The 13,531-nt window shown below is 43.8% G+C and overlaps 1 protein-coding gene across 1 annotated transcript in view; it reads left to right on the plus strand.

Moving 5' to 3' along the window:
* Positions 1-592: 592 nt before the first annotated feature.
* The window catches only part of GRPR (gastrin releasing peptide receptor), a 50,071-nt gene continuing 37,132 nt past the window's right edge, over positions 593-13,531 (plus strand). The window contains exon 1 of the mRNA XM_073328012.1: positions 593-1,011. Coding sequence (XP_073184113.1) covers positions 593-1,011 — 419 coding nt within the window. The remainder of the gene's footprint in view (positions 1,012-13,531) is intronic.

Below are 13,531 nucleotides of genomic sequence, written 5' to 3' on the forward strand. Positions count from 1 at the left end.
TTCCATACTATTATTGTAATCATTTAAGCAAGCTTGCTACCCTCCTACAAAGCAGGGAGAGTGTTGACGTCCAGAGGTTCCTGCCTATAGGATCAGAGTCTTTAAAAGAGCTGTTCCCTTCCCTCACATTTAAACCCAGCCTACAGCTGCAGGTTCTGAGAACCGGAAGAGACTGGGAAATGCAGTTTGACAGCCACAATCAAAAGTTTTTGCAAAATGTAATTCATGTAATTCAGACTGAACTCTGCTCAGAAACAGTGTGCTGATGCTGAGAATTTAACTAGCCTGGATTCTGAAAATGCCTTGCGTCTATTTGTCTCTTAATTTGGTAAATGGCCTTTTAGAACTGAGTAATATGTATTCGCAAGCCAAATGAATGAGAGGGAGAAAAGTTCAAGGATCAAACTGATTCCAGATTATGGAAATAGTTCTGTTAAGTGACTTTTAAAAAAAAAATCACACAGTGATGTATGAAGTTCAGTCTCTTCTGTCTATTTAAAACAAGCATACAGCAAGAAAACTCAACTCAAGCAGCTTTATGTGAGGATTTTTGAACAAGAACATTATCTTCCAGTAGAACTGAATTCAGACAATGGCTTCTGAAGAGTGTTTTCTTCTAGACTTGGAAGTGGATAACTTTATTCTTTGCAACATCTCCATCAATCAAAGTGCAAATCTTTCCATCCTGAGTGATGATTGGTTCTACCCAGGTTTCCTGTATGCTATTCCAACTATTTATGGAATCATCATTTTGATAGGACTTATTGGCAATATCACTTTGATTAAGATATTTTGTACTGTGAAGTCCATGAGAAATGTTCCTAATTTGTTCATCTCCAGTCTGGCTTTAGGAGATCTACTCCTCTTAGTGACCTGTGTCCCTGTGGATGCCAGCAGGTACCTAGCTGATGAATGGCTCTTTGGTCGGGTTGGATGTAAACTTATCCCCTTTATACAACTCACTTCAGTGGGGGTGTCAGTCTTCACACTTACAGCTCTCTCAGCCGACAGGTGAGCTTCCTACTGAAAGCCTGAAATGTGATCTAGACTTTTATGGACCCACAGGCCATAAAAGGTACAAATGCAGATAGGTAAAATATATACTGTTGCCAATCTAACATAGTAGATTAATGCAATTTCAGTTTATTTCTGGTGTTCATGCCTCCAAACACAAATGTTAGTGGGGAAGTTTTCTGAGGCTACACTGAGTCTTTGTACAGATTAGTTAACATGGTCAGTTTAATTTAATGCAAAGAAAAATGATAGCCGATTAAGATAAAGTTAAAGCCTGGTGAGAAAAGTATCCATTAGTGAAGGATAATTTGTCCTAAGGCAGTATTACAAGTTTTTTAAATAAGATGATTTAGTCACAGGTCTTTACCAGGTCATATTTCAAGAAGTTTGAAGAGACTGAAGTAGCAATTTACTATAGGTGAAATCATTTCTCTCTGATGGCTCAGCTTTCACACAGCTGATTTCATCTGAGGCAACAGTTTATCACGTATGTTCAAAATATTCAAAATTAGGTGCCTGACGTTAGGGACCTAAATCTGTATCAGACACCTAAGTGGTCTGATTTTCAGAGATCCTGCCCTCAAAAGATTTGCCCTGGTTCACTGATTTGCCATTATCTAACCAAAACTGATCTGTGCTATAATTTCTGGCAAACGTGTTTTTCCAGTTAGTGTTCAGGTTATCTATCTATCTATCTATCTATCTATCTATCTACCTATCTATCTATCTATCTATCTATGTTTGACTTCTTAAAACTGCTGTGAGTGTAGGAATCAAGCTGTTTTAGATTTATGTAAAGCTTTTTGAACCAATTTTATAAACTTTAGTTTTCAAAAGTCAACAGACATTTGAATTGTAATATTACTTGCAAGGATACAGCCTACTTTTCTGATATATTACAAGAATTCACTTGCAGTACAGCTCTTACATAAATGCATGCCTATGTCAAACAGCCCAGACTGTCTCATTTGCACTCTGGGCTGCAGAATTGAAGTAACAGATTAATGAATACTGCTATACCTGCTTTAAGTTCTGAACCCTCACAAAGGTACCAACTCTGCCAGTAAGAAAAATAGTGTCCGTTTTGTTCTGCACAGAAAGACATTATGGATGGTATTTTCCTATTCATAAGGAAATCAAATATAAGCTGCTGTGCGAAGATAGAATTAACCATGTGCCAGTCTGGTTGGGCTTTCCTTCAAAAATCACTTCAAATATTTTCATTTCACTGTAAAGGGAGTTTACACATCGACTCCTACATATGCTCTGTGGCTTTAAAACAAACAAACAAAAAAACCCAGTCCATGACACTTCAGAGCATGGTTGGATGTCAGTGGGAATGGAATACAGTTTTGTAGTCACAGTGATTCGACGACTGTATATTAATGCACACATAAAGACACCATTATCAGTGTCAGTCCTAGATAAAACATACACCTTAATGAAGCCAATACTCTCGCTGTAAGAGAGGCGAGAAAATGAGCAAAGCTATATCAATACACCAGAACAGATCCTGTGATCCACCTGTGCTCTTCATTTCTGTGTGACAGGCAACAGGGCTCTTCACCTAGCACAGCTCATTTGAGAGGTTACTGAAAAGCAGGGATCTGTCATGATAGTATTTTTTTCTCGAGAAACTATTGAAAACTAGTATCCTTTCTATGGGTTTAATATAAATCACTCAAAACATGTCAGGAAAAGAAGAGTTCACTGCAAAGAACAAATTACACCAAGGGAAAGATTTGTTGCTACCTAATCACTTGCCAGTAAAAGCAAACAGTGCAGATGTTTTTTACTGAACAATCAGTGAACACAAGCTACTGCTGGAACAAGGGAGCTGAACAGAAAACTGCAGCTGTAGCAAGCTGTTTTCCAGAGATTGAAGCTTTTAATTTCAGCCCCATTTGAACTCAAAGCCATTTGCCCATCATGCTGTGCTGATAGTTGAAAATTGCACCACACTGAAATGTCATTTTGGGAAAATGACTTAAGGAACTAAGGCACCCTTCTTTCTGGCACAACCTGCCCACTCTCTGAGGTAGATTTTGAACTCACTGTATGAGGCTGTATCCATGGAACTACTATTAACCTTAGAGTGAAGAAACTTAAATCCTGTGCATCATACTGACACTGTTCCTTTAATGGCCTTTTCTGTTTAGTTTACTAAGATTTTTATTTTGGTTATTGTCAGTGCTGCTGGGACAATAAAGTTGCAAAAGAACAGGGGGTCACATTGGCCAGTTTGCAGATGCTCAGTAATATAATGTTTATTTTCCGGAGACTGTCAGCTTATGTTCCAGAATCCAATTAAAACTTACAGAATGGTTTAAAAAAAAAACCCCATCTCTCTAGACTCTAACCCTCATGGGCGCAAAGAAAGCTGTCCAAGTGTGAACCACCTGTAAACCAATGCAGTGATCTCTGCCTGAATCAGCAGCCAGACTGAGATGGTAGCTTTGATGTGTATAAACTTTGTCATTCATCTCAGTAAAGTGTTGACACTTAAACCCAGTGATTACAATTTCATTGTTTACTATGTCAGAGTTGATCCAAGTATGTTAGGAAGGACAAGGAGGGTCATATTTCTGAGGAGCTGCTCAATCTACTTTGAGCGGCATCCAAGCCCCACTAAAAGTGAGCTTAGTCCACAGAACTCAGCTGGGCATCTGAGCCTCACCAAGGAGGAGCATAGCCCAAGGATTCCAGCAGGGTATGCCATCCACACGAAGGGGAACCAAGTCTGAGGGGCCCCGTAGGGCATCTGATGGTCACTAAGGGGAACTCAGGAGAATCTGAACTCCACTGCCCTGTTATACCAAAGCTGTGGAGCCAGGAGAGCATGAACATCTGCACAGCCTGCTTTTATGTCTCCAGTGGAGGGGGTTTGTCATAGCATCGCAAACTTTTTTCCCCAGTTCATCTTTTGCATAAGAGTAAACTCAATTCTAGTGTACCTCCGGCACCACTGGCAAAGTTGCACAGTGTGTTGACAGTTAGAAAAAATACTATTATTATTGTTTATTGAAGTAGTGCCTAGAGGCTCCAATTAGGGATCAGAGCTCCAGTGTATTAGCTGCTGTAAGAACATATAGTAAAAATAGAGTCCCATGCCCAGACAGCTTACAGTCATATCTTACAATCTAAGCACACAATGAGAAACAATAGGTAGAATCAACAAACAGATTCGGGGGCAGGAGGGTAGGAGTCACAAGGTAGCAGTGAGATGAGTATGATAGTATAATAAGCAGTAGCCACAGCACCCCATTGTGTAGGCATCATGCAAGAGGTGAGTTTTAAGGAGATTGGAGAGAGGAGGGTGAAGTGATTGGGGAGCTGCTGCCTTGCAATCTTGCTCTGGTATTTACATTAAGCTAATTTGATATGGAAATCAGGGATAAGGAATAAATAGGAAAACCCAGATGTTTGACCATAATGACTCTTTAACCACTGAGCCACCACACTATTTTAAGTTCCTTTTAGTAGAGAAACCAGAAGAGTTACAAAAACCATAATCAGATTGAGTGCCACATAGGGTGACCAGATGTCCCGCTCTTATAGGGACAGTCCCGCTATTTGGGACTTTTTCTCACATAGGCACCAATTACCTCCCACCCTGTCCCAATTTTTCACATTTGCTATCTAGTCACCCTACAGAGAATTTTATATATTTATTTATTCTACTGATTTTAATTGCCAAATGCACTGAATTTATCAGGCAGGAAAAGTTTAATGAAAGTACAATGTAGAAGGAATGCAATTTTTAAGCTCAAGATAAAATAATTGAATGAGTTGATTCAAGTCAATTTAACATATCCTGAGCTCAGAGGAAGAGAGCATCCCAATTAGCAGAGTCCATGACAAGCTTACTGCAGCACATGGCAATAAATAACCCTTTAACCTTGACAGCCCTACACACATACACAGATTTTTTTGCTAAGTGCAAAGTAAAATCGTTATTTAATGACAGTAAGAATGATGGAAACTGCAGGAATGAAATGTGACTTTTCTTAACTTTTTTTCATTAATGAAAAATTAAAGTTTGTATTTTATGGGCAAATGTTCATACTTCTCTGGTTTTCTGAAGTTAATTTTAACATCAATTAATCCATGGTTTCATCACCTCATGTGATCGCTCTCATGTCTTTCCACTCTGTTGAAAAATCCATTCCACCAGTCTCCAGTTAGATCTGGAATCTTTAAGAAACAGCCCACTCAAAAAAATGCCACTCATGATAAGCTTTCAATGAAGTGTTCTTCCGTGAAAGGTCATTTTGACTGGCTTGGAGATATTTGTATTTCCTTTTGGCTTGGTAGCACCATTAGTTTTATATTTTCTTTAGGCTCATTCTTCCTTTTGAGCCTGTCATAACGAAGAATGAACTCACTAGGACAGTGGCATGAAGTTTGTGATCTTTAAGCAGTTTGTTTAGCGTTCCCTAGAAAGGATGAACAGAACTTCTCTGATGAGCGACCAGTTGTGATCTCAGGCCACAAAGAGACGCAGTTCAGCAGTGTAAGAAACAGAATGTTTTAAATCAGGGGTGGGCAAACTTTTTGGCCTGAGGGCCACACTGGGGTTGCAAAACTGTATGGAGGTCCGGGTAGGGAAGGCTGTGCCTCCCCAAACAGGCTGGCTCCCACCCCCCTGACTGTCCCCTTCAGAACCCGTGACCCATCCAACCCCCCAGCTCCTTGTCCCCTGACCTCCCCCTCCCGGGACCCCTGCCCCTAACAGCCCCCCGGGACCCCATCCTCATCCAACTCCCCCGACCCCTATCCACCCCCCGGGACTCCCATGCCTATCCAACCCTCCCCCCCACCACTCCCTGTCCCCTGACTGCCCTGACCCCTATCCACACCCCCACCCTTAACCACCCCCCAGGACCCCACCCTCTATCTAACCCCCCCTGCTCCCTGGCCCCTGACTGCCCCCCAGAACCCTCTGCCCCTTATCCAAGCTCCTCACCCCCTTACCAGGCCACTCAGAGTGGCAGGAGCTTGCAGCCCCGCTGCCCGGGTAGAGCCAACCACACCGCCGCGATGCCCAGCAGGAGCAGTAAGCCAGAGCGCTGGTGGTGCAGTGAGCTGAGGAGTGGGGGAGAGGGACGGTGGGGAAGAGGGGACAATGGGAGGGGCTGGGGCGAGCCTCCCTGGCTGGGAGCTCAAGGTCTGGGCAGGACGGTTCCATGGGCAGGATGTGGCCTGCGGGCCATAGTTTGCCCATCTCTGCTCTAGAGGAACAAGCACAGGACTAGGAGCAATGAATTCTTGCTTTCTAACGGTAGATCTGATGTGGACTTCCTCTGTTGACATAACTATGTCACTTAATCTTTCTGTTGTAGTTTTCCCATCTGTACAATAGGGATCCTACCACACAGAGTGTTTGTAAACTACCGTATGAATGCTAAACTTCACTAACATACACACAAACTCCTCCAGTGATCTGCCCTCCAGGGACCTACAATTTATTTAGACTATTGAACTTTCACTTGCAAAACTTCTGGCATTGTTAGCAGCTATGCACAAACACCAGGACAAAGTTCTGAGCTCTATTTCTCCTAGAGTAGGAGACAAGGATGGGAGCTGAAAAGCCCCTCCCCCTCCCCCCAAATTGAATTGGTTAAATGTGGGTGTACCCTGAAACAAGGGTTCTCAAACTTTTTCTTTTGGAGCCCCCCCCCCAACATGCTATAAAAACTCCATGGCCCGAGGGGGGGAGGGCGCTCTGGGATCGGAGAAAGGGGGCTTACGCCCCATTGGGCTGGGGGTAGCTCAGGGCTTTAGGCCTGCAAGGTGAGGGGCTTGGGGCTTTGTCCCCATGGGGTTGAGGGCTCCGGGTTTCTATCTTGTGGGGAGCTTCTGCCGAGGCTCAGGTCTCCGGGCTCAGGGATTCTGTCCCGTGGGGTGCCAGGGCTTGGGACTTCTGCCCTGTGGGGCAGCTTCTCTCAGGGCTCGGGGTGCTGGGGCTCCTGGCTTCAGCCCCACAGGGTGCTGGGGCTTGGGACTCTGGGCTGTAACTCTGCAAGCGGGGGCTCAGGGCTTCAACCTCGGAGGGTGCTGGGGCTTAGGACTCTGAGTGACAGCCGTCAGGGCTCAGGACTCCAAGCGGCCCTGCAGGGTGGACCCCGTAAAAGGGCTTGCAGTCTCCCAGTGGGCCATGGAGCTCCGGTTGAGAATCACTGCCCTAACGAATCATCTCACAAACTATCCGCTAAACCCTTAAGCCCAACCTGTGAATAATAGTGTGATCATAATAAACAGGAATCAGTTAAATTATAGGATGTGGGGAAACTGTTTTGCTAGATGGGGCATGCTACTGACTCTTTACTGTTATTTACTCTTTGTGTTCCAGTAAAGCCCAGAGGCCCCAATCAGGGTCACATCCCCACTGTGCTAGGTCTGTACAAACCAATAATAAATTATTTAGCACATAGACTGTTTAAAGAAAAGACACAACATTTGAATGAGACAACAAGTGAGGGAGGGGGCACAAGGAAGAGGTAACAATAATATGAACGTGTTGTCAGGTTGGCTACATTGTGCACACATCTGCTCAGCTGTGTTGGGTATGAGCAAGGAAGGTTGTATCCTGTACAGTTTGGCTTTGTATCTACCTGGGTGGCTTCTGGTTTCCTTTGAGCACTTCAGGGGTGTAAGGGCAGATAGGAAAGCGTTAAAGGGTGTGGGGTATTTGAAGCTGTGCTCCATGGCCTATCAGGCACCATTGCTGGGTACAAAAGAACAGGAAAATAAGTCGTGGCTGTGTGGTGGGAGAGAGATCAGGCTAAAAGAGGCTTGGTGAGTCCTTGGAGAGAGAGTGTGTATGTTTTCTAAAATCTGTGAGTGAACCCCGCTGAAGGAAGGCCGTTCATCAGGGTTATTGTCCTGTCTTGGCAGAGGACAGGAGTTTTTGTAATAGTGTTTATTAAATCCCACACAAGGACCGACTTTGTCTTCTTGGGTGTATGCTGGACACAGCTATGTGGCGAGAGCTCACACGTGTGACACTGGCCCACCCAGAAAAGTCAAAACTGTCTGTGTAGATGATGCTCTGTGAACTAAGAAAAAAGGCAATTCATTTTATTGTCCCTGTCACCGGAGATTTCTCTGTTGGTTTGTAAGAGTTTTCCCTCAGAGCATGAGGCTGACAGGCATTTCACTTTTTTTTATTTAAATGAGCTGGGCTGCCATGCACTGAACACGAACTCTCAGTTTTTCACAGAGATTGTTAAAACAAATGTCAAGGTTTTCATGCAGTGAGTTACAAGCCTTTCATCTTCCCAACATAATCTTGTTTTCACAAAACACAGGAGGAAGAAGTGTAGTTGCAGTGAGTTTGCAAATGGCATATTTATTTTAAGCATTCTAGGACAATTTCAAATGGAGGTGCGGACCCCTTTGGAAATCTTAGACATAGTCTACAGTCCCCAAGGGGTCCACAGACCACAGGTTGAAAAACACTGTTCTAGATTATCAAGGTGTTAATACTGGCAGTGTGCAGGGTTGTGTGCCACTCAGCTGTTTCAGAAAACTGCATCGTTATAGAATACAACAGCATTTGATAAATTTATGTGCAGGAGTTGCAAGCATACAGTGATGGGCTAGATCTACAAATGGGACTCAGGGTCACCACTGCAATGTCTAACTTTAGGTGCCCTGACACCTGATGGACTCCACGGCCCACAGTTAGGTGCCCAGGTTCCCTATACAATGCCTGGGAGAGTTAGGCACCTGAGACTCCAAATTCACAAAGCCCAGCATGCTAAGTGGGGAGCTGTCTAAGCTAACCAATAGGAAGATGAGGGGTGTGGCCCAAGCTCCACCCCTCAAAAGGACTTGGGCAGCTTCCTTTGCTTGGGATTCTCAGCTGTGAGCCTCTCCTGAAGTGAGGTGCCTAAGCCATATCAGCCCTTTTTCACAAAAAAGTGAGGAGGTAGACCCCCATCCCCATAGACTAATATTTGAACACTCTCTCAGGCTGTAGGAGACCTGGGTTCAAGTCCCTACTCTGCCTGATTCAGAGCAGAGAGCTGAACACAACTCTCCCATTTCCTGGTTGTGTGCCATATCCACCAGACTATTAGGTATTGTGGGATGGGGCTCTCTCCTGTTGAAGCTGTTCCACTTAGTATAACTATTGATTGAGCATGAGAGTGATGCTATGCTCCAATGGTGAGGGCATCCACCTGTGATGGGGGAAAGTCAGGTTCAAGGCTCTCCTCCAATACTTATTTAATTATTTATACAAAATGGAACAGCTTCAGCAGGAGACCTCAAGATATCCAGAGCTCAGAGGTTCAGGTACTCTCCTAAGAGGTCTGGGGTCAAATTCTTGCTCCATGTCAGACAAAGAGGGGATTTGAAACTGGTTCTCCCACTGAGTACTCCCAGTGAGTACTCTAACCACTGGACTATGGGGAGTGGAAAGGGACTTCCACCTGTATTTTGTGGTGGCGTGTCTGATCTGGTAGGCATGCTGTATGGTGGCCCCTGAGCAGTCCTCCCATATTGGGCTCTGCAGGCAAGGTAGGTGGGGAAATGCCTAGTCTGAGGAGCCTGCTGGGACTTGGGCATGCCCAAGGCATCAGACCTTAGGTAGCTGTGCAACACTGGCAGAAATGTAGGTACCTAGGGGACTTTTCTTGGTGGAAACTCAGTCAGCGATGGGAGTTTAGGTGCCTACTGGATTAGGCGGCAGCTGAGTGGAAGTTTTGAGGATCAGAATTTTGGACTTAGGTGCCTAAAGTGGTAGTTAGGCACCTAAATCCCTTTGTGAATCTAGACCTTGGTTGTTTACAGTTGAAGACAGTGGTAGCTGCAGTAGTTCAGGGCTTTGAAAATCAGGCTTGAGGTGTCTAAAGTTGGGTACTCAAAAATTGAGGCTACTTTTGAAAACGTTGGCCCTAACACTTGGCTTTGTGTTGTCTTGGGCAGCAGCAGAAATGGAATGAAAACTCAGACACACCTGACTCTCTGTCCTGTGCTTAGACTATGTTGTGTCCCTTACAGTAAGTGTGACTATACAAACAATGTGTGCTTCTTCTATGTACTGTTATAGCAGTTTATTGATCTCAAGAAAACCATGGAAAGAAAAGAAATCCACATCCTTTGGGAAGATATTTCCAAGGACTGAAAATTAGAGAAGCCAGTCTCCTTACCTGTTGAATTAACCTCTCCTGCTCCCTGTAGGCATACAGTATACTTTAGTAACTATATGTATAATACCAGAAGAAAGGGTAATGCCTGTAGATCCATTCAGCTGTCCAATTTTATTACTAGTGGACTATAGTGTCTACAGTGGGATTAAATAAAACATGCCACAGGGAAATAAAACCACAATATGGCTTGCTTTTCGACTCAGATTGGATTTCCATGCTATTGTTTTAAAGGTTTGATCTTTTGTGGGTGAAAAAAGCTTGAAATCATTTTTAGCATGGGTTATAAAACTTCAATGTGCATCTGGGTTATGAATGTATTCCAGGCAATCTAGCAATAACACTTCATAAACTCTGTATTGCTTCCAGGGCACTAAAGCACTGTTTTCAGATAATCTGCTTGTTGTGCTATAATTTTCTGTGTAGTAACGGGAAGCTTTTGAGTAAAGTCTGAGTAAATCATTTTCTGGAATAGCAAAAGATTGCCTGTTCAAAGCTATGAAAATTTGCTGAATAGTTCCCTCACAATTACTTTCTGGATTCAGATATGAGAGCTCTGAACCTGAACATTAACACTTCCGGTTCAGATAAGAAAATCTGAACCTGCTGAATGGCATAGGGTTTGATCCAACTTCTATTGAATTCAGTGGAAAGTCTCCCTTGACTACAGTGGGAGTTGCATTGGGCCCTTAATTAATTGTTTCCTCGTGATTGCTTTTGAATAGTTCTTATTGTGCTGCATGCACGGTATACATGTAGATATGCGTATCTCTTTTGCTTGATGTACAAAATCTTACATCCTGTGTTGATTTCCACTGTGTCAACACAATACAAACTCTTATAACAGCCGTGGTTTTAGTTTGCATTAGCTCAGCTCCCTTGTCCATCTGCATGAAGAAAAACAGCACAAACAGCATGAGCTTTCTTAATATTTTGATTACACTTCCAGTTACACCAGATGGCCTAAGCATGGTGGATCCAATTCCATTATCAGAAACACATACAATGGGACTTGTGGATGAAAATCTGAGGGCAGAATTGGTGCTAATGGGCCAGTGTGTGTCAATATTTAAGCAACAGCGGATTATGGGTGGGTTATTGTTTAATATTTGATGTTTTTAGGCATTACTGTAACACAGTCAGGAACCCTGGCTCCATTCTGCTAGGCACTGTCCAGACAATTACCAAAAAGAGCCCTGTTTCTGTCCCAGGGATCTCACAATCTATACATCAGATGGAACACAACAAGGGATAAAACAGAAAAATAGGATGTAAGTGAATTGGGAGGGTGAGCTTTCTGTAAAGGGAACAAGTGTTTGTGACAGATATTAGTCATGGCCATCAATTTACTACTGGAAGGCACTTGTGCCTGGATCCACAAAGGGATGGAGACATTGCAACGCTCAGCATCGCGGCACCTAGAAAATCCAGGGACAATATTACAATCCACAAAGTCTGAGCTAGGTTCCCTATACAACAAATGGGGAGAGAGAGGCACTGTAGAATGAGATCCACAAAAGCCAGCATAGATAGCAAGGAGTTACCTAAGCTAGCCAATGAGAGATGCCAAGAGAAAGGGTGTGTCCTAAACCCTGCACCTCTCTCGGACTGAGTTGCCTAAGTCCAGGCTTCAGGGAGGTGCCTATCTCTGCTTAGTGTTCCATAAACCAGAACCCCACTCCTGGAGTCAGACAGTTTCAGCACCTAAGTAGTTTCTCATAGGAATGACTTAGGTGGCTGCTTCGTACTGCACAAAACAACTGCTCCACTGTGGATAAATACTTACAATAGTCTGTGGGCCAGAAAGAGTGGGAGTGTCATAAATATAAAGGGAAGGGTAAACACCATTAAAATCCCTCCTGGCCAGAGGAAAAACCCTTTCACCTGTAAAGGGTTAAGAAGCTAGGAAAACCTCGCTGGCACCTGACCAACATGACCAATGAGGAGACAAGATACTTTCAAAAGCTGGAGGGTGGGGGAAACAAGGCTCTGTGGGTGGGTGTTATGCATTTGCAGGGAACAGAAAGGAATGGAGTCTTAGAACTTAGAAAGTATCTAGCTAGATATGCGTTAGATTCTGATTCCTTTAAATGGCTGAGAAAATAAGCTGTGCTGAATGGAATGGATATTCCTGTTTTTGTGTCTTTTTGTAACTTAAGGTTTTGCCTAGAGGGATTCTCTATGTTTTGAATCTAATTACCCTATAAGGTATTTACCATCCTGATTTTACAGAGGTGATTCTTTTACTTTTTCTTCTATTAAAATTCTTCTTTTAAGAACCTGATTGCTTTTTCCACTGTTCTTAAGATCCAAGGGTTTGGGTCTGTGTTCACCTATGTAAATTGGTGAGGATTTTTATCAAGCCTTCCCCAGGAAAGGGGGTGTAGGGTTTGGGGAGGATTTGGGGGGGAAAGACGTTTCCAAGTGGGCTCTTTCCTGGTTATATATCTGTTAGACACTTGGTGGTGGCAGCAATAAAGTCCAAGGGAAAAAGCAAAATAGTTTGTACCTTGGGGAAGTTTTGACCTAAGCTGGTAAAGATAAGCTTAGGAGTTTTTTCATGCAGGTCCCCACATCTGTACCCTAGAGTTCAGAGTGGCGAAGGAACCTTGACAGGGAGCGAGAGAGTGAGTGATTCCGTAGCCTTGTGGTTAGAGCACCCACATAGGATCCAGTCCCTCTGCACCAATCACTCTTTCATTGTTTATCCAGCGGAACAGCTTCAAAAGAAGAGACTGAGGAAGCTCCAACATTGGAATATCTTATAGTTCAGTGATTAGAGCAGTCCCCTGCAAGGTGGGAGACCCCCTTGTTTAAATCCTTTCTTCCCCCACTTCCAGAGAGGGGGGGAACTGAATCTGGGTCTCCCGCATTCCCAGGGATGGCTCTAACCACTGGGCTAAAAGTTACAAGATGGGCACCACCTCCTCTAGCTGGATTGTGAATGGGATTTTGCCTTTTCCAGACAGATTTTGAATGAGACCCAATCCAGCCTGCAGCCTCTGCGTACACCTAAAGCAGAGAAGTTAGGTAGATGAGTATATATCTTCCCCTGGTTCATGGATAACATAACTCTAGGGCTTAGGCAGGAGGTAGGAATCCAGACGCCTAGCGTGAAGCACCAGTGCACATTACCAGAGACAGAAAGTTTGGTGCTGAGGGAGCTTTCACATGTGAAAACTTAAATGTTGAGTGAGTGTAGGTGCCTACACGGCTCAGTGGGAGTTTTGTAGTTTACAGTAGAACTGTAAAACTTGGACTTAGGAACCTAAAAATGAGACTTGTGGATCAGAGCCTTAGATACTACTATGATGAGGGAGGCATAAGAACCTACCTGAAATAGAACAGAGTTTAGCAGAAAA

Source organism: Lepidochelys kempii, chromosome 1, assembly GCF_965140285.1.
Source record: "Lepidochelys kempii isolate rLepKem1 chromosome 1, rLepKem1.hap1, whole genome shotgun sequence".
NCBI classification, from domain to species: Eukaryota; Metazoa; Chordata; order Testudines; family Cheloniidae; genus Lepidochelys; species Lepidochelys kempii.